The sequence below is a fragment of the Ammospiza caudacuta genome, chromosome 2, assembly GCF_027887145.1.
Source record: "Ammospiza caudacuta isolate bAmmCau1 chromosome 2, bAmmCau1.pri, whole genome shotgun sequence".
Lineage (NCBI taxonomy): Eukaryota > Metazoa > Chordata > Aves > Passeriformes > Passerellidae > Ammospiza > Ammospiza caudacuta.
The window spans coordinates 79,693,228-79,719,085 of record NC_080594.1 but is presented as its reverse complement, the minus strand read 5'-3'; the positions used below and the strand labels follow the sequence as shown (position 1 = coordinate 79,719,085).

Genomic DNA, 25,858 nt, shown 5'->3' with positions numbered 1-25,858 from the left:
GGCAGTTTTATATATGAATGCGGATATTGGCCCTTTTCACACGCCGCGCCGCCCCCGCTGTCGGTAGCCTCCGAGACGGTGACAGCTCCGCTCTTGGGGCCGCGCGGGGAGCGAGGAAGGCGATCTTTCAGTGAGCCTCTTGCAGGCGCTGCGGCTCTGCCCGTGAAGCCCCCGGGCCCGTGCCACTGACGCGCAGCCGTGGGGGACAGGGAGCGAGGGGCCGCTGCCGTAAAGCGCGGACGATGTCGGGGCGGGCGGGCCCCGCGGCGCCGCCGCCGTTCGAGAAGCGGGTCCTGGTGACGGGCGGCGCCGGCTTCATGTGAGTGAGCCCGCGGGGCCGGAGCGGGGGGCCGCCGGCCTCCTGTCCGGGGGCGCGGGTGAGACCTGGCGGGCCGGGGTGCTGCCGCCCTTTGTCCATCCCGGGCCGGTTCCTCGGCGCCGCTGGCTCGGGCCGCGCTCACTCAGGGGCCGCTGGTGGCTCGCCCGTGTCTGGGTTCGGAGGTGGTGAATGCCGGGGGGCGAGCTGGGAGCCCCGCCCGCCTTCCCTGCGGCCGGCCAGGAGATGGAGGGACCGCCCGGCGCTGGCAGTGCGTGCTCGGCCTCGGTTGCCCAGAGGAAGGCAGCGGAGCTGCCGGAGAAGGGCCTGGAGCACAAACCTTGTGAGGAGCGGCTGAGGGAGCTGGGCTTGTTCTGCCTGGAGCCTCAGGCGAAACAACCTTATCGTCTCTTCAGCTCCCTGAAAGAAGGCTGTAGCTAGGTGGGGTTGAGCCTCATGTCCTAGGCAGCAAATGACAGGACGAGAGTACACAGTCTGAGCTGCGCCTGCAGAGGTTTAGGGTGGACGCCAGAAAGAATTTATTCATAGAAAAGATGATTAGATATTGGAATGGGCTGCCCAGGGAGGTCAGGAGTCACTGTTCCTGCAGGTGTTCAGGAAACGATTGGACATGGGCCTTAATGCCGTGGTCTGGTTAACAAGGGGTTAATCCTTGTGTTTGGTCGTAAGTTGGACTCGGTGATCTCGGGTCTTTTCCAGCCCAATGGCTTCTTTGGGTTAAAGGTGGCAGGGCTTCGAGCCAGCTGCTGTTTCCCGTATCAACCCCCAGTGCTGCGGGCTCAGTTCGAGTCAGAGAAGGCTCTGGCCCGAATTAAGCTTGAGCCCCTCCGTGTGTGGAAGCTGTGAGAGGGTTAAATTTCTGTATGTGAATAACGCTGAACTAACCTGAACTCTCAGAATGAGTTTCATGTGCACAAGACCGTGCCAAAGGGGCAGTGCCACCTGGTTGTCGCACCTAGCAGCAGTGTCAGAGACGTGAGTGATGGCAGTCACTGTCGTGGGTTAGGAGTGCTGACTGCTTGGTTCTCCCTGATACCCGATATATAAGCTTTAGATTGCAAAAATATTTTACAGTGGCAACTGAATATAGCCTATGACAGGTTTTTTTGGTTTTTTTTATGTGACTGTGGGCAGTGCTGATTTCTTTCATTATAGGATGAACTTTTGTTCTGATTTTTAGTTTCTTAACCTTACATATAGAAAATTAGGATAATGTATAGAATATATATTAGAATAATATTGATGTGTTAAAATATCTTTGAATTTTTCTTCCATTTGTCTTGAATATATCCTCTTCTTCCCCCAAAACTTTTGATATTGCTGAATTTATTTGGAATTTGTCATCTCTTCATTACCTTAAAGCCAAGTATATAATTGTAAAATATGTTTTTCTTCTGTCCTGCAGTGCTTCACATGTGGTCGTCTCTCTTGTGAAAAACTATCCAAACTATCTGATTATAAATCTAGATAAGGTAATAATACCTTGTTTTCTTTCTTGATATGGATAACTGTTTTAAGTAATTCATAATGCAGTTTATAATATGTTGAAATGTATATGGCTTATTGTTAGTTACTAATTTTTGTTTGATTTTCCATTTGTTCCTGTGCAAAAAAAAAAAAAAAGTCAACTAGTGTTCAGACAAAGAACAAAACTTTTCAAGCTCTAAGCATCTGTTTAAGAATTTTTGCAGTTAGGATATCTTTTGGAGATTTGTGCTTTTAAAGCTTCACATCTGCTTGTGAAGTAGATTTTTTTTAAATAAGTTTTTACTTTATTCTTAGACTTTCCAGTGGTTAGGTTAGGTTTGAGTAGCCTTTTTGCTTCCATGAAGTCCACTCACTGATGTTGTGTGGTATTTCTCTTTAGCTCGACTACTGTGCAAGCTTGAAGAATCTTGAAACTGTCTCGGGGAAGGAAAACTACAAGTTTATCCAGGTGATAGAGCCTTCCCTTCCACAAAAAGTGACTTTTTACAGATTTCTGGTGTACTGCTTCCACAGTTTTGTCTTCAGACAGGAGATGGATTTTGATTTATTGTTCAGATCAATATTGGGGTTTGCTGGGCTTGTGTGCTGAGGTTCCTCCTGCCTACAACAGGCAGTGCTGATGCTCATCTCTCTGTCTTGGGGTCTGCCCAAGGTTGCAGGACATCTGAGAAACGCTTATAGCTCAGTTTGCTGAAACAGCACCTTTCTCAGATGTAGTAGATGTCAACTTGCCTTTTTCCTTAGATTCAGGTGAGGCCGAACTTGCCCTGAGCTGTTGGTGACGCCCGTGGCTGTTTATGTTTTTGTGCACCACCTCTTTGTTTCAGTATGGGATTATATCTGAGCTTTTGGGATAAAAGTTGCATGAGAGGAAAGGCACAGCCTCTATGTAGACATGCAGTTTCAACATGACCAAAGTGGCTTTTTGGTTATTTTCCTAAGGTCTTTGATTGTTTCCAGCAATATGAAATGTATGAATGCAGCATAAAAGCCTTGTTACCTGAGTAGATATTAACATTTAATTGCTGGGGAGAGCATGGAGTTCTACAAGATATCCTTTAAACAGCAGATCCCTGTGTGAAGCAGGGGGGCAGTAACTAGGAATGATGTGGCTATACTACTTTTGAACAACTGTAGGAATCTCTTGTCACAAAACTTACATCAATATAAATAATTCCAACTTTTCACTGTGTTGCTTTTTTTTTTTTTTTTTGTGGTTTGGGTTGTTTGTTTCTGGTTTTGGCTTTTAGGGACAGTTGATCACAGCTTAACATCCAGTATGCAACCAAGCAGTTTACACTGACAGGAGAAAATGTGCTGGAAAAGATAATTTGTAATGTGCAACCCTTATAATTAGAACTGTAACATTGAACCTGACCTTAGGAGACAGAAGGAAGGATGTATTCTCTAGTGGTACTGTAGAAAGGAAGTCTGTTTTGGAAAGTAGAACAGTAAGTTTAGAAAATTTGCCTCAGAGACTGTATAAAAGATATGTTTTAATCACAATTTCTGTTGCTGTTCAGCATACATGTACTAAGCTTGAATTTAATTTAAAAACAATTCAGTAACTAGCCATTTAGTTCAAAATAATGTCTCTTAAAAAATATCGCAATTAAAAAATCAATCACCCAAATAAACAGCAAACAGCAAAGCCCTTGCAAGACATAATCTAATCCCCCTTAGTGGGAATCTGCTTCTCCTTTTGCAGTACCACTAGATGTCCCTGCCAGCTTGCCAGACTAGGAACTCTTACTTGCTCTGGGAACTTGGAATTTCAGCCTCAGTGTTGGAGCTCCACACTGTACTTTTGTTGTGTGTATTTTTGACACATTGCTATTTCTAATGTTAATAGTAATATAAATTCTGAAATAAGTTTCATTTAGGATTTTTTAAAAAATGGGTGAAATTTTATGTATGGTCTTATTTTAGACATGGCATTGATAAGTGGCCCAGAACTCAGTTGATGGTGCTGTTTGTATCCTGTGTTCCCTTTGTAATGGTTTCTTATGTGACACTTGGTATAAAGGGAAGCTGACTATTTTCTATCAAATTAATTTGCCTTTTTTTTTCGTTCCTGTTTAGGGGGATATTTGTGAACCTGATTTTATAAAGCAGCTCTTTGAAACTGAGAAAATAGATATAGTGCTTCATTTTGCAGCCCAAACACATGTAGGTGAGCATTGCTGCATGTTTTGGTATTGTTTTCCATGGCTATACCTGCTCTAAATATATGCCAGTATACCTTTTGTCTTTTCCCTTCATATAAATCAAGGATCCAGTTTGTGTCTACAAATCACATGACTGAGCATCTGGTGTCCTTTTTAACTCAGAGGGATTCACAGCCTTGATTCAAAAAGTTCTTAATCTAACTGTTGTCTTGTTTTCATTGCACATCAATGGTAATGTACCTTTTTGTCTGCATTACCTTTTTAAATTCTGTCTAGACTGACATGTTGCTGACAGTGTACTGAGGGAGTCATAAAGACAGTGGAGAGGGGCTTTGTACATAGTTTGAAGTTTTTACTTAATTGGCTCCTATGTCACATGAAGAAACAGTGTGAAAGCTGAAGGATTAGGTATAAATCCCACTGGAATCTTGTCTCCATGCTAAAAAGAGAGAATGAATTATAAAGTGCATATTTCAGGTGGCTGCTTTTCAGTATCACTGTTAGTAAGAACAATCCCCACCATACTCCATCCATCATGAGAAGAAATCCTCAACAATTCTCCAGGAAAATACTTCTTGAAATTGTCAGATTTGTTAGGCACAAAGTCATTAGGTCAGGGAACAGTTGTGAGAATCAAAGCAGCTGCTGATGAGTTATTAGTCATTGGTCATATTACTGCATCTTGCAGCTGTCTTTGAATGACACTTTTCTTACTCTACTTAGCCAATGCTATTTTAGATTTAAAAAATCCATGATTCCAGCCTCTTGTTGAGAACAAGGATTTTTGTCTTCAAGTAAGTACAGGAGGTGCCTTCATTTAATAAGGACCTTGCTGACTGACAGGTCTATATTGCAGCCTTCAAGTGGAACCTATAGCCCTGTCTTGCTAAATTTAATTTACAGCCCTTGTCTTGTAAATTTAATCAGAATTGTCTGTATTTTTTAATGTAGATCTTTCATTTTGGCATGCCCTGGAATTCACCTACGTGAATGTTTATGGCACCAACGTGCTGGTTGCTGCTGCACATGAAGCCAATGTGGAGAAATTTGTCTATGTTAGTACAGATGAAGTATATGGAGGTAGCACTGATGAGGTGAGTTTGAAAATACATGAGGATTTTTCTAGTTTACCTGCTTTTAATAGTGAAAACAAAGTTGAGTCTAACTTTCCTTGGCCTCTGTAAATGTTTGACTTTAAGTAAGCACTGGTAGCTTCTAGAAAGCTGGGTATCAAAATTGTCCTGTTTTTGGTTTTTTTTGTGTTTTTGGTTTTGTTTTTTTTGTTTTTTTCATAGCTTGTTTTATGTTGAGTGTTTATTGTGAGATTTGGGTCATGAATGGTGTCACTACTCAGAGATAGTATCAGAGGAGTGTATTGTACAGGTTTTGTCCTGGAGCATTCATGAGACTTCAGTAATGTGCACAGCTTAACAGGTGGGGAACTGCTTTATATTCTAGCTAAGATATTAACAGAGGTGTAGGCAGTGACAGTTCAAATAGAAAACAATTCCTCTATTACTGTAATAAATATTCAGATGTTTCTTGTTGTTATGTGCACATCTTTGATTTTTGAGAATTTATACCTGACCTTAATTCAGGAAATATAATTTAGCTCAGTAAAAAGGCAAATTATGCATGTTCATCTTTTTAAAGGCATAAATAAAGTCAAGGAGCCTTTTGCCATAGTCCCTGGAAATATTAATGTACATCAGAAGAGTTCTATGCACTTTCTTATTATCACAGTGTCTTTATCAGTTCCTTCAACACAGCTTCCATCTGTAGGCTTTTGTGATACCTAAGGATGATATTTTCTTGTGTGTAGACCTGTGGCTTGGCTGATATCTTCAAGTGAAATTTTTCTGTCTCTGGGCATTGAAAAGAGAACTTTAATCTCTTTTTTTCTTCTCTTTGTGAGTCACACTAGAAGTTCTTGTAGAGTTTTTTTTTGAGGGGAGGAAGGCCATATAATTTCAGAGGCAAAGGTTGGACAAGAACAGTGAGTGTTTTAATCATGTTAAGGTGATTGTTACCAATCACACCTTGGGTAGTATCCTCCTTCTTTGGGTTTGTTTTTTCTCTCTTCAAGTGAGAAGTAGATTAAAGTGTCAGGATAGTCTGGAAGATACCTGTTCTGGAACTGCTCAGAATTGTTGAAGCCTTGCTTTGGAAGCTTTTGGGTTGCAATTCTACATTTTTTACAGAAATAAAGTTACAAAAAAATTTAAGAAAAGACCCCTTTTATTTAGGGCTGAAAGGTGAATTTGCTAATGGGGGCCTAATTGCTCTCTGAGGCAATATGAACCTGAAAAATATTAAGCCTCTCTAGCAACAGTAATTATTTAATAAGATAAAAATCTGAGGACCTGCTGCTGTGAGGTAACTCTGTTACAAGTATAAAAATATTACTGCTGGTACTTTGTCTGTCTCCTAAGTTCAGTAAATATTCTGTCTTTTGTTATGGTCTTCTGGTGTAAGGGGACTTTGTTAGGCTGATATGCTTGGATATTTATGGATTTTTATTTCTTTTGTAACTTTAAGGCTTATCTGGGCAAAAGAAATTGAGCAATGCAAATTTTTCTTTTCATTGTAGGAATTTGATGAATCCTCACCAAAACGACCAACCAATCCCTATGCCTCCTCTAAAGCAGCTGCAGAGTGTTTTGTTCAGTCTTACTGGGAAAGGTACCAAGTAAGTCCATGGAAGCTTCAAAAACTCTAAAGCCTGTAATTTAGTGTCTGTATTTTGTATGTAAGAGTATAAAAGAAAAATCAGTACAGTCCTCACAGTGCCACCTCTTTCCTTATTGGTAGTCTTGTAGTTTGGATGTGTTAGAGAATCTCCCTCAATAAGTTATGAAGATACACTAGCAAGACAGTGGGGACAGATCAAATGTTTTTAAGTTTTGTTTTTTAAATCTGAACTGTAATATCTAAAAATGTGCTTTGATAAAATGGTCGAAGAGAACATTAGGAATTTTAAAAATCCGTGCTAAGCTTGCAGGAATACAAAAGTATTACACAGAAGTAGAACATGCGTAATTCAAATTGCATCAAGACTAGGCTTATGGTTAAAGCAAAAAAAAAAAAAAAACCAGGAAAAATCCCTGCTAGTCAGATTTGTTTAAGCAAACACATTTATCCATATTTTGGATACTTTAGACTTCTGTTCTTGATATATGATGTTTTTGCTATAAAGTGAACAAGAATAGGATGTTAATGACCTGTGAAACATATTGGCATAAGTAGGAGTAAGCCAGTCTTCAGTCAATCAGAAACACATATCAATGTCCTGAGGTGCTTCCAGAGCTAGAGAGATTTCAAACATTTGTCCCTGGTGGTGCTCCTGACAGGCTGAGAAGGCTGGAGGCCTTTGCCTCTTTGACAAAAATACAGAGAGCTTAATTCAGTAACGTTTGTAAGGGCTTGCAGATTTTTGTACTAGCACTGTGCATATGTTGGTTTGTTTATTGATCAGCAGGAAGGTACAGATTTGTACTGGTGTATGCTTTCTTATGTAATCACCTGTATGTTTAATGCTCTCCAGTTCCCAGTTGTCATCACACGGAGCAGTAATGTTTATGGACCACATCAGTATCCAGAAAAGGTAAGTTAAACTGTGCTTTACTCTGAGCTTCACTGGACCAGAAATCAGGGTTGCAGTGGTGTTACTTTTTTCTCATGTGCATGGGATGAAAAAGTGTGTGGAAGAGTGCTTTGAAAAGAGCACTCTTGCAATTAATGTGATTATATATTTTGAGCGTGCACTAATGTGTCTTAGCCTGAACACATATTTTTTGGTCTAACTTCAACTAGAGACTTATAGTTTAAATGAATTTTATGACAGCAACTTTGTTTTCTAATTTTTCTATTTTTCGAAGGATATTTTGACAGAGTTCCCCTACAAATTACATTAACTCACGTCATGTTTTGTAATTGTGAGTGTTCAAGAACTAAGGGAAACATTTCAAAAAGTAAACTGAGAATTCAATGTCTGGTATAGAAAGGGATGTTCCAGCCTGCACAGAAAATAAGTAAGATGGAGCTATAGCATTCATATATAAAGTGAGAAGTAGTGTGAAGTGACTTGTTTTTGCCTGTGTTTATACAGACCTTGCAAGGTGACTATTTAAAACAGTTATTTGTGAGAAGGAGTTGCCTTTTTAAGTCAGTACCTGAATCTGCTTGGTTAGTGAATGGAAATACACTGTTGAAATGAAAGTAATCATCACAAGTACTCTTTGGAGTTTGGAACTGGTGGAAAATGTAGCTATGTTTTACAGTTCTATGGAGCTGTTTTTAAATTGCTTTTTACCTTTTGTGTTTTTTTTTTTTTTTTGCAAATACATTTATTTTCACATACATTGCAGGTGGATAAGAATGGCTTTTACAGTACATTTTTCATTGATCTGTGTCTTGCTACAGGTTGCATGATTGTTGGGGGTATATTAGGGGATGTATTTGCTGGCTTTTGACTTACTTTTATTCTTCTTTGCATAGCAAATTGTAGTTACTGCTAAAAACACAGCACTAGGCTACATGAACCTTTTATCTAGTATTTTGCTCCTGTCTTTAGAGCAGGAAGTTAAATTTAAGTAATTTGAGTAGTTTTCTGGTGGCTTCAGTTTAAGGACTTTAATAGTGGGGGTAACTGTTCTGAAGTATCTGGGGCATTATGAATGGATCTAAGCTTTTAGATGAACATAATGTAAATCTTTGTGCAGTGAGCACACTGTCACTGGATCCGTGTTTATCTGTGTAATCTTAAAATTCTCTGTTGATTCTCTTCCACATTTAACTACTTTTACAACTTTTTGTTTCTAGAATTACTGAAATTTGTTAGATGTTTAAACCTTGTTCTGAACTGTTGATAATATTATTTCTAGTTAGATTGTGATTCACTGCCATGTGCAAAAGTAATGGAAACTTCTTTTATTTTTGAAAAATTGTTACATTTGTAACAACCAGAAAGATAAGGCTTACAATACAGTAAAGACATGTACTCGTACAAACCAAAATCCTTGCAGTTTCTAGGCTTGATATATTCTTTCATTAAATTTAATAAAACTTAAAAGTATTTAAAGGATCTTATTAAAATACTTAATGCTTCATAACCATTGAAGTTCCTTATTCTTTGTAGAATAACAGCTTCTAAAATAGTGGAGTAATTATTTTGTTGTTGTTGTTTAATTCCTTAGGTTATTCCAAAGTTTATATCTTTGTTGCAACAGAACAGAAAATGGTAGGTAACTCACATTTTTTGGTAGCATTTCTGTTATAAAACTGTAATTGCAGTTATGAATATGTGCTTGTTTGTAAAATGATAATTACATAACAAAGTTCTGAATCACTTAATAACAGAATTTCCTTAAAGTAAAGGATTGTTTGCATGTCAGCTACTTAAGGTACCTTCAGGCACCCATCTAACAGCTAGAAACAGTCCAGTAAATGGAATGTGTCTATTTGAGAACTAAAATACTTTTTTTGTCTTTTTCTTGTCTTAAGCTGTATTCATGGTTCTGGACTTCAGAGAAGGAATTTCCTGTATGCAGCTGATGTAGTAGAAGCATTCCTTACTGTCCTGAAGGAGGGGAAACCAGGTGAAATTTATAACATTGGAACTAACTTTGAGATGTCCATTGCCCAGCTTGCTAAGGAGCTAATTCATTTAGTGAGTAAAGAGTTCTGATGCTTTTCTTTACTGGTTTTCATTGCACATATAAGTAATTACACAGACCTTCTGTAGCTCTGAAGGAGCTTAGATTTGTGGCTGTTGGAAGATCCTTGCAGCAGAATGATGTGCTGCCTTTTCTGTGGCAGCTGGACTGTGTAAGTTTGCAGTATGGGCTATCCTGTGCTGGGCTGCTGTGTCAGTTATCCTGACTGGGACATATCCTGGCTGGCATCATGATTACCATTTTTTTCCATGCTGACTGCTTTAATTTTAGTCTGAGAATGTGGCACTATTAAAATCTAACAGTTTGATTATGATGGTCTGGCAGTGCTCTGGATGAAGGAGATAGGTTGGAGAAGTTCTAGATAATTTTGATAATTTTGGTGGTTTGAAGACTCAGTATACCAAAGTCCGTTTCTGTTTGTGGTTTATATTTTTTTGTTTGGTGGAGGTTTTAAATAAGATTTAAGTTTGTTAAGAAGAAAACTTGATTTTTAAATATATGTTTAGATAGCCCAAGATGTATGGGAGTGATACTTGTTTTTCTTCTTGACAGATAAAGAAGACCAGTTCAGAGTCTGAAATGGAACGCTGGATGGATTATGTCAAAGACAGGTGAGAAATGTGGAGGATGTGCAGGATGGGCTGCACATGAAGGGTAGTTTTGTCCTGCAGGTTTTCTGAGACTCTTAACCAAAATTTTTTTTTGTGGAAGTGTATCTGCTTTAAAGGAGGGAACACTTTTGAGGGAGTAAGAGCTGTTTTGCTTCCTTAAGTTTTTGTTTTTGTTTTTGTTGGTTTTTTTTTTTTTTTTTTTTGCTAGTGGATTTGATATCTATGATCAGGGTTCTCTATAGAAAACAGGACTTTCATTTATTGTTTGGATCTGTAGGTCAGAATGAATGTCTTGAAGGGGAGCATGTAATGCTAATCTCTGTCTTCAAACATTCTCATACTTGTCATTACTGAAGTCTGCTCTGGGAAGAGGAAAAGTTTTAGAGAACAACTAAATCTTTCCTTCACTGTAGCTTGGACAGTTTATTCAGTGTACTTTTTATTCAGCATCACTGAGTGAGATCAATACCATCGTCTGTTGCCTAGCTTTAGTATTTTGGCATGAATGTGACTAATTCAGACTTAGATGTACTTTGTAGTAAGATTCAGTCTCCACAGGCAGAAATATGTGCCTGTGGAGTGTTGTTAACTTTAGATTTCTATCTTAAGCTGAAGCTGCTATCTCAAAAGTAGATGTAAAGCTCTAAGGTACCAAAGTTAGGGCAGTGGAAAAATGGGTAGCTTTTATAGATATGCTTTTGCTGTGTGTTTCTGTCCTTAATTTCAGGCTTGGTTTGTCTCTGCTCTTTTATATCCATTTTTTTTCTGCAGCAACAATGAATCTCTGCTTACTTTAGATATCACTCTCTCCAGAGTGATTAGAAATGATGTGTCTACTGATAGCAGTTAAGTATTATGGCCTTTAGAATTCTCACTTTCTGATCTCATTTAGATTGTTATCATGGCAACTGAAGTGTCTTTAAAAATGTGCTAGCTTTTGTTTTTAAAAGGAAATGTTCTTCAGAATCCTATCTCAATGTATTACAGGACTGATCAAATTGCCTTTGGCTCACATGATGTGAGTGTTTAGGAGTTCTCAGTGTATTTCACTTTGAGATATTTTTTTGTGTGTATGAACCATGTCCTGTTTAAACATAAATAGGCTTGGGAAAACTAACCACGTAGGAGTATGTGTTTCAGTAGTGTTGAGATCTTATCAAAAATTGTTAATGTACCAAATATATTACTATATAATTCTCTCATGAGTGACTTAAAGGTCATGGGGGTTACTTGCTATGGAAAAATTAATTCTGCTTCAGATTAGCATGTTACAGTAACAGTGATAAGTGCTTGGTTTGTGCCTGCACATGTACCTTGACTATTCAATATGCCAGTGCCAATAGTGCAGGATGCTAGACTGGGCTACCTATCTGCCAGACTATGGAAGTGAAAAGTTCTGCCATGCTTCATTATCAGATGTATCTTTCTGTGTGGAATCTTGCAGCTTGGGACTCTACATATTCAGTATTACTAAGTTGATGTAGTTAATGAGCCACTGTAATGATGCCCCTTTGGAAGCCTGTGTGTTTTAAATCTGAAGTATGTGTAAATTTCTGGGTTTTCAGGATAAAAAACATGAATGCTAATATTAGAAAATGCTGGCTCTGTGTTGCAAATGCACCGATTTGCACAAATGCGTTGGCAGTGATTTTTGTGTTCATTTTTGTGCCAGTAAAATACTAATTAATATTTATTCTAGTCAATTTCAAGTAGCTGACTGTACAAACTGAATTGTGTTGTTGTAGCTGCACTCAGCTGCCACGTATTTTTTGAAGGCAATGCAACCTGTTTATGTTGGTGGGAATTTTCAAAATTGAAGCATATCTAATATTCCTTGGAAGACAGTGTGAGGTACTGCATGTCTAATTAAGGAAGCAATATAATCAGATTGTTTTCTGTGTGCATTTTATATTTCATCAGGCCTACAAATGACCTCAGATATCCAATGAGTTCAGAAAAAATGCACAACTTAGGCTGGAGACCCAAAGTGCCTTGGAAAGAAGGAATAATGAAAACAAGTAAGACTGTGACTTTTACACTGATGTAGGCGTGATGGGAGGAGGGAGAGGGAAAAGGGGGAAATGGATATATAGCTTAATTAATGAGAAGCTCAAGAGATTAAATGTAACACTTGAATTTTACATAAAATTGGGTGCTTTCTAAATAGTGAATTTGCATGACATAAAAGAAAAAAGATAATCACATTTTAGTGCTAGAATAAGTCTTGCATAAAGAACGTACAAAGTTTAAACTAGATTTTTTGTAATATTATGGGCTAAAGTCTTCCATAAAGAACAATTAGCATGTTGTTATATCTGTGGAATATTTGGATTTCCCTGTTATCTGTGGTCAGCTTGACTCATCAACACTCTTCCCATATTAGTTGAATGGTACAGAGACAATTTCCACAACTGGAAAAACTCAGAGAAAGCTTTGGAGCCCTTTCCTGTGACAGACCCATTTGCCCAGCTCAGTGGTCCATAGCCTGGCACAGAACCTGAAGGAGTTTCTTCTACCTCATATGGTCTTTTCTTCAAAGCCTGCAATCAAGTGGCCACACTGGACTCTTAATGTATTCAAGATACATGAACCATGATGAGTAAAGAACCACAGTGTGGCACAGCTTTGGAATGGTTTCAGCACTTTATAGGTTGAACCTCTTAATTTCAGCTTTCGGTGCAATACTCTATCCTCACTAAGTATTGATTTTAAAAAACTGTATGGAGTGAAGAATATTTATAATGTTATAAATTAATGTACTGAAGTAAAATCTGCCTTATTAAGAATAATTAACTGTGCAGCTTTTGAGACTTGGAGTTAAATTTGTTTTAGTACTGGAATTATTCATCTGTATTAGTTTGTTTTTACAGTGTAATATATATAATTTTTGTCACTTCGAAGAATTGGGTTTTATTTTTAATCAAGGGGAGAAATTACCTATTTTTTTGAGACTATAAATTGACAAAAGCTGGACACAGCACCTGTATGGTTCCGTCCATTTCTCTGCTGGTGCACTTTTAGCTTTTGTAGTTGACTGATTACACTTACCTACACTATAACTTTAAATGCCCCTTTAAGGGGGGGAATGATGTCAAGAAGTAGTAGGTGCTCTCGCTGAGATTTCCAGAAGTATTTCCTTAAACTTTGTACTCCTTTGACTGTATTACTGTCTATTACATGTTAACTCCTTTTTCTTAGCTGTAATTGTAACAAACTTGAAATACTGGAACACAGTTAACATTCCAATGATCTTACTTCCTGTGATATGAAGGCTGCTTATGGAGGAAATTTTTTAAAACTCTTCTTTTTCTGTGAATTGTGGGTTGGCAGACCTTAATCAATGCAGTGTATCAGCATTTTTTCTATAATAAAGATTTTAAAGATAAAACAGTATTTGAGTTTTAATATGAAAGTTGGAAAAAACCTCTGTAATTCTAGAAATCTGTCAATGAATCTTGTTCACAGTTGATTTAATAATAAATATTACGGTGTGACTAGTTTCTCTTAATTAAGAAGAACATGCTGAAAAAGTACATGGTGGGTTTTAAAAAAAAAATACAAATTTCTTAGCTCTTCCTCTATCCTGAAAAAATTACCTTCACTTTTTTGTCTTTGGGGTGATCTGGCAAACATAAAAAGGACCCCTGTTCTCGGTTTTGTCACTTCAGCTTCTGTAATTGGCCAGTCCCTGATCGTGTGTGGCCCCTGGGCAGAGCTGCAGGTGGCACAGGACTGGGATGCTGTGGGTACTCAGAAAAAGCTGTGACTCCTAAAGGGCCTCAGAAACTGGGAGATAGCTCCTGAAACACAAGTGTTCCCAACTTCATCACACATCTTGTGCTGCACGGTGCTGTTGGTAAAGTGCCACTTGTGGCTGGCAGGAGTCACTCTGAAAGAAGGCTAACCAGGAAGTTTCTAGGCTTACTGCAGTGCCAAGTATGGGTTTTAGGGTCTAGGGGCCTGTTATTGAAGGTGAGTTTACTGTGACACGGTGGGATAATGATAGTAGAATTGTGTGGCAGTTACTGATGCTTGATTTGGAAGTAAAAGCCTCCATTTGGGACAGGTAGAAGTTACAGGATTTCATATGTAATGATCTGTTGCATATTTGGCTTACCAGATGTGCTTCTATGGATGAATCACTGAAATGTCATTGTCAAAATGCACACTGCTGACTAAATTCAAAGATTTCCTTAATTTTTGTACTTTTCTTGATTCCTTACAAAGTGCATCCTTCCTTACAATATCCATCTTACAGTTCTGTATTTTGTACAAGTCAGTACCAGAAATAGATAAAGTGCTGGAAAGATCTGTCTTAGCTGTATTTGTCATTGCTGTGACAGCTGCTTTGAGTGGGTTGTATGAAAATATGAGTCTTTCACATCTCCTTATACTGGAATACTGGCTGTATTGCCAGTACTCTGTTATTAAGAATAGAGATTACAGATAACTAAAATCTTACTATTTTAAACATGTATAAACCTTAGTTTAAAAATATTTTAAACCTTTGAAAATAGCTACAGTATCTTGGAACACTAAAAACGGTGCTATCAGAAATACACAGAAGGAAGCAGTAGGGAGTGATTAGTTTATTGAACAGAACTTTTGAAAGTTGTTCTTAATGTATAGATGCTGAAGATGCAAGCATTGATATTTGTATGATTATCCAAAAAAGTTGTATTACCTGGGGTGGATTTTCAATAGGATCTATTAATTTTTTAGTGACAGCTGTTATAGTTTATTTAAATGTTTTTGAAGATTTAATTCATCCAAGTGTTTGAGATTTTTGTCTTAGTGTTATTACTTGTATACATATAAATAAATGCACATTTTAAAGTATTGAAATGTATGTATTTAAGAAATGTAGGAGGCTTTTGCTTTGAGCTACTTTGATGTACAGCAGATTTTCTTTGCAGCTGAGTGATCTGGTAGGAGCATTTCTTTCACAAGGAAAAGGATTTTCTGTTGTAGAAAACAGCTTATCTTGCCATTAGCCTTCTGGCTTCTGTAGGAAGAAAAGGACAAAGGATCAACTAGCGAACTGTCAGTGTGGAGAAGTGTGATGCTTTCAGGTTTTGTTTCTCACTGATTTTGCAGGGAAGCATTTCTGCAGAAGGCAGAGGTAGTGATGTAAAATACTATGAACACTGTAACCTTTCAGTCTACTCTTTCAAGCTTGTGTCAGAGCAAAGTGAGGCTACACCAGTAAGAAAAATGGAGTAAATGTGTATGTCACTTAACTGCTAAAACTTTCTAAGGGGGAAGGGCTGGACTTGGGCAGAGGTTTGGATTCAGGTTCTATCAGGAACTTGGGTGGTTTGCATCTCTTTTTGGGATTACTGTTCTGAATTGGATCAGATATTTGGGAAGCAGCTCCTGAAATCCCTTGTGCATTGGGGAAAACCAAGATTGCACCTCACTGTCTTGGTGTGCCACAGCTGCCATTCAATGCATCCCTTGCCAGCAGCAAGTGAAAGGATTTGGAAGATATCACTGTCATATTTTCTGGAAAAATCTCTTTGCCCAGGATCTTGCTCCTGGGAAGCTAAGAAGCCTCAGAGAAAAATGAAAACAATCATTATAATAATTATCTGATTTGCTTCTGCTGTGTTTTGCTGCTTTGGAATGTGTTTGGAGATTGTTTACCAGCAGGTGGTTGTTTCATTGGTTTCTGGTGTGAGTGTTTTCACCCATTGGCCAATTGGGGCCAAGCTGTGTCAGACTCGAGAGAGAGTCAGGAGATTCATTAGTATCTTTCTAGCCTTCTGTCTGCATCCTTTCTGTATTCTTTAGTATAGTTTAGTATAGTATTCTTTAATGTAATATAGTATCATAAAATAATAAATTAGCCTTCTGAGAACATGGAATCAGATTCATCATTCCTTCCTGCCACGGGGGTCTCAGAAAATACAACAGGAAGACACTGAAGTGGGCAGCTGAGGCAGGGCCGTCTGCACTCACAGAATCAGAGTGATTCAGCCAGGAAAGGACCTTGAAGATCACCCAGTTCAAGCCCCCTGCCATGTGCAGGGACACAGAGCCCTGTCCAACCTGGCCTTGAGCACTGCCAGGGATGGGGCAGCCACAGCTCACCCTGCCAGCTGTGGCCTGTGGGGCATTTGTGGTGTGTGTGTATCAGCTCCACTTTATGCAACAAAGAGAGCTCTTTCTCCAAGGCTTTCTCTGGTCTGACCTCAGCACTTGCTTAAATTTGTGTGCTGCTTGCATTAAGGGGTGTCAGCTGTGGTTTAGGCTTGTTTGCACTCTCCTAAAATGATGGACTAGTAAATACCTTTTGTTGTCCACCCTCTACTTTCTTTGATGTAGAGAAAGACTGTGGGTGAAAAATGTGGGGGGTTTTTTTGTTGGTTTGTGGGTTTTTTTTGACTCAGAATGCTCCATTTTGCTGAAAGTGTGTTCTTATGCCCATTAGACAGGCACAAACTGCAAATATCTTTCTACACAAGGAGGAACTTTTAATACAAAACCCCTCACCAAATTCTGTTAGGGGAAAAGCTGACTCTTGTATTAAATATGCTATGTCTGAGACTGAATTGTCCTTCTCTTTTATTTAATTTTGTTTTGCATTACCTTTAGTTTTTCGTTTTATTCCCATTGTCACTTCCATTTCACCTGGCAAAACAGAGATTTCTAAAAATAAGAATCAGAATAACCCATTACTCCCTAGTAGCTCTGATTGTTGTGGTAATGTATGAAAACTCTTAAGTCAATAGTGCTTTGACTTCTGTGCATGCCGTGACACATTTGGAGTTTATCTGCACCAGAGATCACAGATTGTGTTAGCTGCATCAGTAGGAGACAGTCTTGTAAAGGGATTATGTTCATCATTTCTCTGCAAAACAATCATTGCCAGTGGCAATGGGAAATCATGAGAAGATGAGATTTTGTATCAGTATGTTGTTCACACACCTCTTAAGCACAAGTGTGGGTGGATTTTTTTAACCTCTCCCCAACTGAATTTATTTGTGAAGAGTTTTTGTTTTCAGTCACTAAACTGCTGGCTCAATCCTCAGCCTTTGTACTTCTGAAAACAGGTATTTGACTCCTGGAAACGTATCAGCTCCTGAAGAACCCACAAATGTGGGACAATCTGAGGAAAAATACACTCTGAAAATAAAAGGAAACAGGGGGATTTATGTTACCAAATATTCACATGGCTGGCTTGGGCTGAGGCTGCTTCTTCCCCCCTTGAAAAAGGAGGGATTTGTTAAATTCCTCTAGTACTATGGAAGAGAGTCTTGGTGTTTTTACTAACAGGAGGGAGCAGCAGTGGACAATTTTGCAAGGCAGCCTCTCTCCCCTCACAGTGTGCAGGAAGTGTGAGTAGGATATGCCCTCACAGGTGGCTTTTCCTAGACCATGGGCTGTGCAAATCAGCTCAAATTTAAGATGTCAGTGCCCACCACAGGCACTAACATGGGCACTCTGATGCATCCTCCACCTTTTCCCTGTAGCCACAGGAGTGTGCTACCAGTTGCCTGTTGAAATCAATGCCTAATCAACAATGTGCATGTGAACTATTTTTTCTTCTTACACTACTTAGTCAGGATTTGTGATTTATGTGGACACAGGGAGCTTCTCCAGTGGACACAAGAAGGTGCAGGTGCCCTTCCTGTTCACGTCTTTTTGTGACATCATCATCTCTGCACGCATTTTGTCAGGCTTTAAAATAAAATCCCTGAAAACTGAAAGTAAAATGCTGCCAATTTAATGCTCCTGAGTCCTACATAATGTTCTAGTTCCTGTTACCTGCCGCAATAATCCATGGAGCCGCTGCCAAAACACCTTCATTCTAATGTGTGTGTTGTGCATAGATGTCTGTACATGTGTTGTGCATAGATGTCTGTATTTGCATAATTTTGTGTTACTACTGAGTTGTCTTTGGCTGGTGGCATAATTTTGTTTGCGGGGACCCGTCATTGACTCGTTTGTGGCTAATAACAACCACTCGATTTAGACTATAAACTGAGAGCCGCCGGGTGACGGGTGTGGAGGAACAGATTAGTGGTATCCCACCGCAAAAAGGGGAACACGGCGGCCGAAATAGCTCAGTTGGGAGAGCGTTAGACTGAAGATCTAAAGGTCCCTGGTTCGATCCCGGGTTTCGGCAGAACCTTTTTCCTCCTTTCCCTCGCCCTCCCGGGAGGCGGCGGGCGGGCGGATGCTGCTGCCGGCCCGGCCCGGGGGCTCCGAGCGCCCCGGGGCTTGGGCAGCGCCTGGGAATTGCCCTGCGGGATCGTTCCTACAGCGTCGGAACGCAGTGCCCTGCCTTCCCGCGTCCCTTTTCAGCTCCTCTTAGTTTAAGCTTTTTATTTAGGGTGGAAGAAATGAAAGCAGCGAGCTTCATTCCCTCTCCCTCTCTGCCCTTCTCAGGGCGGCAGGGACGAGAGAAGAGAAAGTGAAACTGTGCGTGAGGAGCGGGGCGAGCGGGAGGGAAGGGACCGAGGGGGAAAGGGGACAGAGACAGAACGATCAGAGGTTGCTTCTTGCCAAAATCCGTAGCGCAGCTCAAAACTTCCCGGACCTCGCTGCTCCTCTACTCTCAATAGATGGCTGAAACTATTTTACTTCACAGAAAGTGTGAAAAGTGCATAATATACGCCTCTACGCAGATATTTACTATATGTGTTATGTTGTATTGATTAGTAGTGCTGTATTAACATTTTAATAGTACGGTAAATGTAGTTTTGCAGTTAAAATGTAACTTGTGTAGTTAAAATAGAAACTATGGATGTGGGATATTTTTGTAAAGAAAGGAATGAGTTACTCGCACCAGAGAGCGGCCACAGTACACCTAAATCTTTCGGAGAAGAATAATTTATTGCTTCATTATCAGAAGAAACGAACTTCTTCCCACCTGGCTCAGCCCTGAAGACGCCGTTAGGATTAAGAGGAAGTTGACACTGACAGGACAGAATCCTGTGTTTGAACGGAATTTATGCATCATGTATGAGATGTATGAATATGCAACAGACTGTTGACTTTATGGGTTAATCCTCTGTTAACGTGTGTCCTTTTTCGTGTGTCCTTTTTCGGGCTTATGCTGCCCGGACATCCGTAAGTCTTTGTTTCTATTGTCTCATATTGTCCTAATTCAAATTGTCCAAATTATTATTACTTTAATTGTATTACTATTTTTATAACCATTTTTATTACTATTAAACTTTTAAAATGTTAAAAACAAGGGATTGGCGTTTTTCACAATATGTATTATGTTGTATTGATTAGTAGTGCTGTATTAACATTTTAATAGTATGGTAAATGTAATTTTGCAGTTAAAATGTAACTTGTGTAGTAAAAACAGAAACTATGGATGTGGGATATTTTTGTAAAGAGAGGAGTGAGGTACTCGCACCAGATAGCAGCCACAGGACACCTAAATCTTTCGGAGAAAAAGAATTTATTGCTCCCTTATCAAAAGAAACGAAGTTCTTCCTGCCTCGCTCAGTCCTGAAGACGCCGTTAGGATTAAGAGGAAAAAGTTGACACTGACCAGACAGAATCCTATGAACGGAATTTATGCATCATGTATGAAGTGTATGAATATGCAACAGGCTGTTGTTTTTAAGGGTTAATCCTCTGTTAACGTGTGTCCTTTTTCGAGCATATTTTGCCCAGAAAGAGGTACCCAGACTGTCCATAACTCTTTGTTCTTATTGTCTCCTATTGTCCTAAATCCTAATTGTCCAAATTTTTATAACTCTAATTATGCTACTATTTTTATAACCATTTTATTACTATTGAACTTTTAAAATTTTAAAAACAAGGGATTGGTGTTTTTCACAAAGCCAATGGAATAGCTTCAAGGTCAGGAAAGCTGGTGATTAATGTCACTTAGTCTGTACTGTTCATCTGTTTCTTCCTGATCCTTTCTTTACATGTAAATTGAGAAAAAAGAATTTGGATTTTCTGAAGCATATTTTTAAGGAGGGTGTCTGGTTTTGATTTGAAGACATGAAGAAGTGGACATTTCATTGGTTGTCTTTGGTAATTTGTTGCAGTTTTTTCAAATATATACCTTTAATCTGGACCTGCCCTTTGTTAAACCTTTTCTCTGCTAAATCAGAGATCTTTCTTGGTACCTGGCATTTGGTCATTACAAAACTGTCAAGTCAGCACCCACCTTTGTAGGGGTAAGCTAAAGAAATTAAATTCTTTCTGTCTTTAAGACATTTTCTCCTGCTTTCAGGTAATTTTTTTGTGACCTTATTAATACACTGACACCAGAACAATACACAGAAAAAAGACTTTCAATATTGATGTCACCAGTGCAAAACATAGCAGCAAAGCATCTCCCTTACTTCTCTGTTCAGCATCTCTCATCTCTTCATGAGAAGGTGTCACTGGTCCTTTTCTAATCACAGCATCACAGCAAGCACTGGTGTTGAATTACTTGTCCAATACAAGGAACACTCACTGCAGATTAATATCTAATTAGTGCAAAGCAAGGGTAGTGTTACTTAGATCCTTATGATAAGACAGACAAGGGGTAATATAACAGCTTATATTAGTATTTTTCCTAAAGGTTTTTTAAGGTTTTGAAATAACATTAAGACTGCACACTTGAGTACTCAGGGATGGAAGGAAATGTTAAGTAGCTTTTTTTTTGGCCAAAAGTGTTCAATTATTCATCAAAGACTTTTATAGTGTTTTGGGGAAGAGATAGGGAGGTATTAATTTCCTGCAGATGTGGTCTGGCTATAACCCCCAATGCTGCTCTAGAGGTTTGGTTCCCTCTGCTTCTGAGTTCCTCAAGGGCCAGGAAGGGTGTGGGTCTCACCTCACCCCTCAAAGGGTCTGATTTTTAGCAGGAGTACCCAGGCACAAGGATCTATGGCAAGTATGTGTATGTTAGTATCTGAAAATTCTATTTTATTGATAAAGATGATATTACTTGTAATGGCAACTCCAATCTCAGAGTTTTTGTGATGTTAAACAGAAATTTTGTGGAGCACTGAAATACTAATGGTGGTAGCCATGGGGAGAGTGAGAAGAAAATCTCATTTTTTGTTTGGTGTGGGATTTAGGTTGCACACACTGAGTAAGGCCTGAAGTCTTATGTGAAAGAAGAGGATAAAATTAAGAGATAACCTCAATTCTGTAACTTTTAAACTCCTGTCTATTTGATTTTGTGGGCTGGATGCAGATTTCTAATGTGATTTGGCACGTTCTGTGAAAATAACCTCAAGTATTGCTGCTTTGTTGCTTGTCACAGAATATTCAGGCATTTTTTCATTCAGCTGTACCTTCTTTACACAATCATTTTTTGCTGCATTGTAGGCCTCTTCTTGCCAGCAAACATTTCCATTTATTTTTCTATCAGCTTCTTCCCTCAAGATGAACCCCCTGCTAGGACACAAATACAGGCTGTCTAACTAGGCCTTTATGATTTAGCACAAAGTTCCTTCTCTGCAACTGGGGAGCCTCTCTGCTTCTACAGATATACTCCCATTTGCTTTTTTAAATGTCCACCTAATACTGAAGTTAATACCTGGCAGGGATTCAGAGGAAAAAAACCTTTTCATGTGTTTTCAGCCTTAGGCAAAGATTCAAAATCTGGTGGATTTGGTTCACATGCTTTTTCCATGGCCATCCTTGGCTCCTGCTTCAAGTGAATGAAAACTGGGGCAGAAGGAGAGGATCAGAGAGAGGCACACTCCACCTCCTGCCTCTGCTGCAGTCATGGAACATGACAAACAATGGAGAAGCTCAAAGCTTTACTGTGAAATACCTCTGTTTGGAATTTCTGACAGAGGTGGGACAAAGTTGCTGTGCCTGGTGTTGTCCATAGGCTCAAGTTCAGGTGTTCCTTGTGTGAAATGCTCCTCCTTTTCCTCCATGTCCTCCTGTAGAGCTGCACATCTACATAATTTAAAAGTCTCCTCCTTGTCCCTGAAGGAATTTCTGCTCTTGATATTTGTTACTGTCTTGTCTACCTATCAGCAGTAAAATTTCCTTCTCTTTGGATTAAAAATTTGGTTTATTTGCTAGAAAAGGTTTGTTTCTGTCTCTTGACTGAAAGAATTCTGACTTTGTCTTCTTCACGCTTTACAGACATCTGGTAAATCTTATTTAGTTACATAGTGTGACAGGTACAAGGGGTTTAGAAAACATGAGTCAGGAGCCACATTTAGCTTTCTATATTTTTAATGACAAATCTTAGTTGTAGTCTATTTGGTTTCTGATCCTGTAGAAGAGCTAGAATGGTGCTTTTCAATTTTCTGGGAAATAAATGCAGTTAAAAGGCAACAAAAAATTTCAGCTGATGATGCATTTCTAGAATCCAATAGTTTGCATTCAAGTCTTTTATTTCCCCTGTCCCCCTGTGAGTGAGCAGTTTAGGAGAGCTTTATCTTGTTTGAGTTCTGCTCAGGAACCTCATTTGATCCCATTCCTTGGGAGTTTTGGGCTGTGATTGGTTTTGTTTTTCCCTCCTCCTTTTTAATTTTTTTTTCTCAGTGATTCATTCCAGAGTTCCTACTTTATGTTTTTCTAGTAATACAGGACTCTTATTCCATTATATGTAGAACTATTGAATTTATGGTACAGTTACCAAGGCAAATTTGGGACACCTAAAGCTTAGCCTTCAGTCTTGCTATGATCATCAATGCTGTCTTTATGACTCAGAGGACCCCAGGGGAACATTATATTTTTTTTGTTTAAATGTATATACATCCTCTTGCTTAAAGCAAGGGAGCATTCATTACTTTGTTCACAATGTTCTTGGAATTTAGACCACATGACATGAGGGATGAATATATTTTATTCCATTTTATATTTTCTGTTGGGTTAAGTAGTAGCATTAGTATTTTGAATAAAAATTGTGAGAGAAGAATGTCTTCTGGGTCAGGCTCTGGAAAGTTGAATGTAAGGTTCCAAACCAAACTACACTGTCACTCTATAATTTCAGATATTATTTCAAATACTTGTCCTATCTTTTAGCTTTTTAAAAATGTGGTACACAGTCAGATCTGGATTTCTTTCTTCATATTTCTTCCCCTGTGACAGGGACAATTTGTTGCATAGCTGAATTGTTAAGACAATTGTCTGTCCTACCTATTTCACTTCACATTTTGTAAACTGGTGTAAATCTGCTCTATGTAGATCAGGCCCTCCCCTACCACAGCCATTTAGTGACATTCATTTGTTATCAGTGACATTTAGAATTTCAGTGTCTCTCTGAAGTCAAACTAGTCACGCTCACCTCCTTTTAAGACCAAGGTAGAGAAGTTAGGACAGAAGACCTTGCCAAGATGCCTGTCTGAGAATGGGGTGTGCTGTTCCCTGGAGGTGCTTCTTTCCTTCATAGAGTACTGGTGAACATTAGGGTAACTGAGATTTAGTTCTCTTACCTTCCAGATTCTGGCTTTCTTAAGTGAATCATACTATATATTCTATGACTGCCTTTATACTAAGCCCAGGGTAGACTCTGATGAAATAATTCTGAAGATAAAACTGCCTTTGGGTAGCTGGTCACCACAGCAGCAATTTGTTCTGCCAGTCAGCATTGTGTTTATCTAAATTATAAATGGCTTAAGCTCATATCCATAATATGGGCACTGGAAAAAGTGTGCTTGTTTAGTTAGGAAGTGACAGAGTACTGAGTCCCATGAACCAAATGATGATACACAGTCATGATCACTGAAGAAGTTTCTCAGATGTCTTGAATGAGGGAGTAAGATGAAAGAAAGACCTTACAAAAGAAATGGAAGTGTGCTCAATCATTATCTCAGAGAGAAATGAATAAAACCACAGTAAGGCAACACCTGACTTAAAAGTGTAAAAATGTGTCTGCAAATAATGTTTATTTAAATCTGTGGAGAGATCTGGCAGAGTTGACACAGGCATGTGTTGTACCAAAGCAGTTTATGAGTGTAGGGCTTTCCTATGCAAGTTGTGCAGGGTACATGCTTCAGCTGGCACGTGTCCTTGGGGAGAGGAGAAGCAAAGTGCCAGCAAATTCAGAGCTTTGGAACGGTGTGTATCTTTAAATAATGAGGAATTCCCACTGCAGTCAGCTCCAGACTTCTGGGAAGCAAGTTCAGCTGGACCACAAGGCCTGGTGAGGAATCCGTGAAGAATCTGGGGGGAATTCCTCTTCTAAACGTAGACCTCTCATGCATATTGTTCTTCTTTGAGTTGCTCTTCTCTTCTAACATGTGAACATGTTGTAGCATATAAATTGGTTTTCAGGAAAATAATTCCATGCATTAGAAAATGACTGGATAAATATCTTAAATATGAGAATCTAGGAGATGATGAGACTGTTCATGTGAAGAGGCTTTCTGGGCAATGGCAGGATCATGAGATCTTCAGAGCTGCTCTGACATTCCCAGACTTTGGCCTCATTCTCTTACATACTGGGCAGGGAGACAAAGGATAAGGTGGTGACAGGGCAGTAGCTTTTGTTGAGAGATCCCAAAGACATCAATTTGCTAGGAGACTGGGGAAACCTAGAACATGAACAGGTGTCTGAAAACCTCTTCTACAGTTTTCCTTATAAAATGATCTTTCTTCTTGTTATCTCTAGAGCTTTCTTCTTGTTATCTATAGAGACATTATGAATTATTTTGTAATTTATTTATTCTTCTGTTGATATACTGGTTTCCACGTCAGTTTATATGTAGAATGTTTTATTTTGACCAAAATTCTTTCCAAAATTCCAAAGGCCAAATACTTTTCTGGCTTGATACTAATCTGTGCTTGAGTACAGTAGAAGGAGCCTGAGAAACAATAGTGTCATTGAGGAAAAAAAAAAAGTGAACTTGCTGCCTACTTACTACTCAGGAATTCTGTATTACTTGTGTGAATTGTGTTTAGTGATTTCTTTGCATGTAGTTTTGAGTATTCTTTTTCTTTATTCCCTCTCTTGCCACAAAAATATGGACAGTATTTGTCCCAGAAAGGTGTTGGCATATGGATATACTTCTTTGATGACAGGCTGAGAAGTTTTCTGTGGGGGGTCACCCTATGCACAAATCCAAACTACAAGGTAGCTGAAATACTGCTTTCCTGTACTTTCAGAGTAAATCCTAAATAATGTAATTAAAAATTGAACACAGTTTCAGGTGTGCCAGCCTCATCCAGTAGCTCAGGTGTGTGATGTGCTGGGTTGACCCTCGCTGGATGCCAGACACCCTCCAAAGCCATTCTGTCACTGCCCTCCTCAGCTGGATAGAGAAAGGCTTGTGGTTGAGATAAGGGCAGGGAGGGATCATTCAGCAATTACTATCATGGGCACAACAGACTCAGGAAAATTAGTATAATTTATTACCAGTCAAATCAGATTGGAGCAATGAGAAATAAAAAAAAAATCTTGAAAACACCTTCCCCTCTTATCTCCCCCTTCCTGGGCTTGACATCACTCCAATTTCTCTACCTTCTCTCCACCAGCAGGGCAGGGAACAATGAATGGGAGCTGTGGTTACTCTATCATGTCTCCTCTGTTCCTTCCTCCTCAGCAGGACTTTTCACAGTGTACCCCTGCTTCTGCCCGGGGTGCTCCCACAGGAGACAGTCCTCCATGAATTTCTCCTGTATGAGTCCTTCCCACAGGTG

The 25,858-nt window shown here is 39.2% G+C and overlaps 1 protein-coding gene and 1 non-coding gene across 2 annotated transcripts; both read left to right on the top strand.

Annotated features, from left to right (window-relative positions):
• The first annotated feature begins 67 nt into the window (after positions 1-67).
• On the top strand, positions 68-13,660 carry TGDS (TDP-glucose 4,6-dehydratase). Its single transcript, XM_058825692.1, has 12 exons — positions 68-319; positions 1,743-1,809; positions 2,205-2,273; positions 3,908-3,998; positions 4,945-5,087; positions 6,584-6,682; positions 7,538-7,597; positions 9,189-9,232; positions 9,496-9,661; positions 10,221-10,279; positions 12,200-12,297; positions 12,663-13,660. The coding sequence occupies exons 1-12, from the start codon at positions 243-245 to the stop codon at positions 12,761-12,763; spliced, it is 1,074 nt and encodes a 357-aa protein (XP_058681675.1). The 5' UTR covers positions 68-242; the 3' UTR covers positions 12,764-13,660.
• A 4,677-nt stretch (positions 13,661-18,337) lies between these two features.
• TRNAF-GAA (transfer RNA phenylalanine (anticodon GAA)) lies at positions 18,338-18,410 on the top strand. Its single transcript has one exon. It is a non-coding gene; the product is annotated as a tRNA-Phe (tRNA).
• Positions 18,411-25,858: the final 7,448 nt, after the last annotated feature.

Bases quoted from the DNA above. Each gene is read 5' to 3' on its own strand.
- TGDS (XM_058825692.1), top strand. From the start codon at position 243: ATGTCGGGGCGGGCGGGCCCCGCGGCGCCGCCGCCGTTCGAGAAGCGG. The intron at 1,810-2,204 runs GTAATAATACCT...ATTTCTCTTTAG, and splicing joins TGATTATAAATCTAGATAAG to CTCGACTACTGTGCAAGCTT. The intron at 9,662-10,220 runs GTGAGTAAAGAG...TCTTCTTGACAG, and splicing joins CTAAGGAGCTAATTCATTTA to ATAAAGAAGACCAGTTCAGA.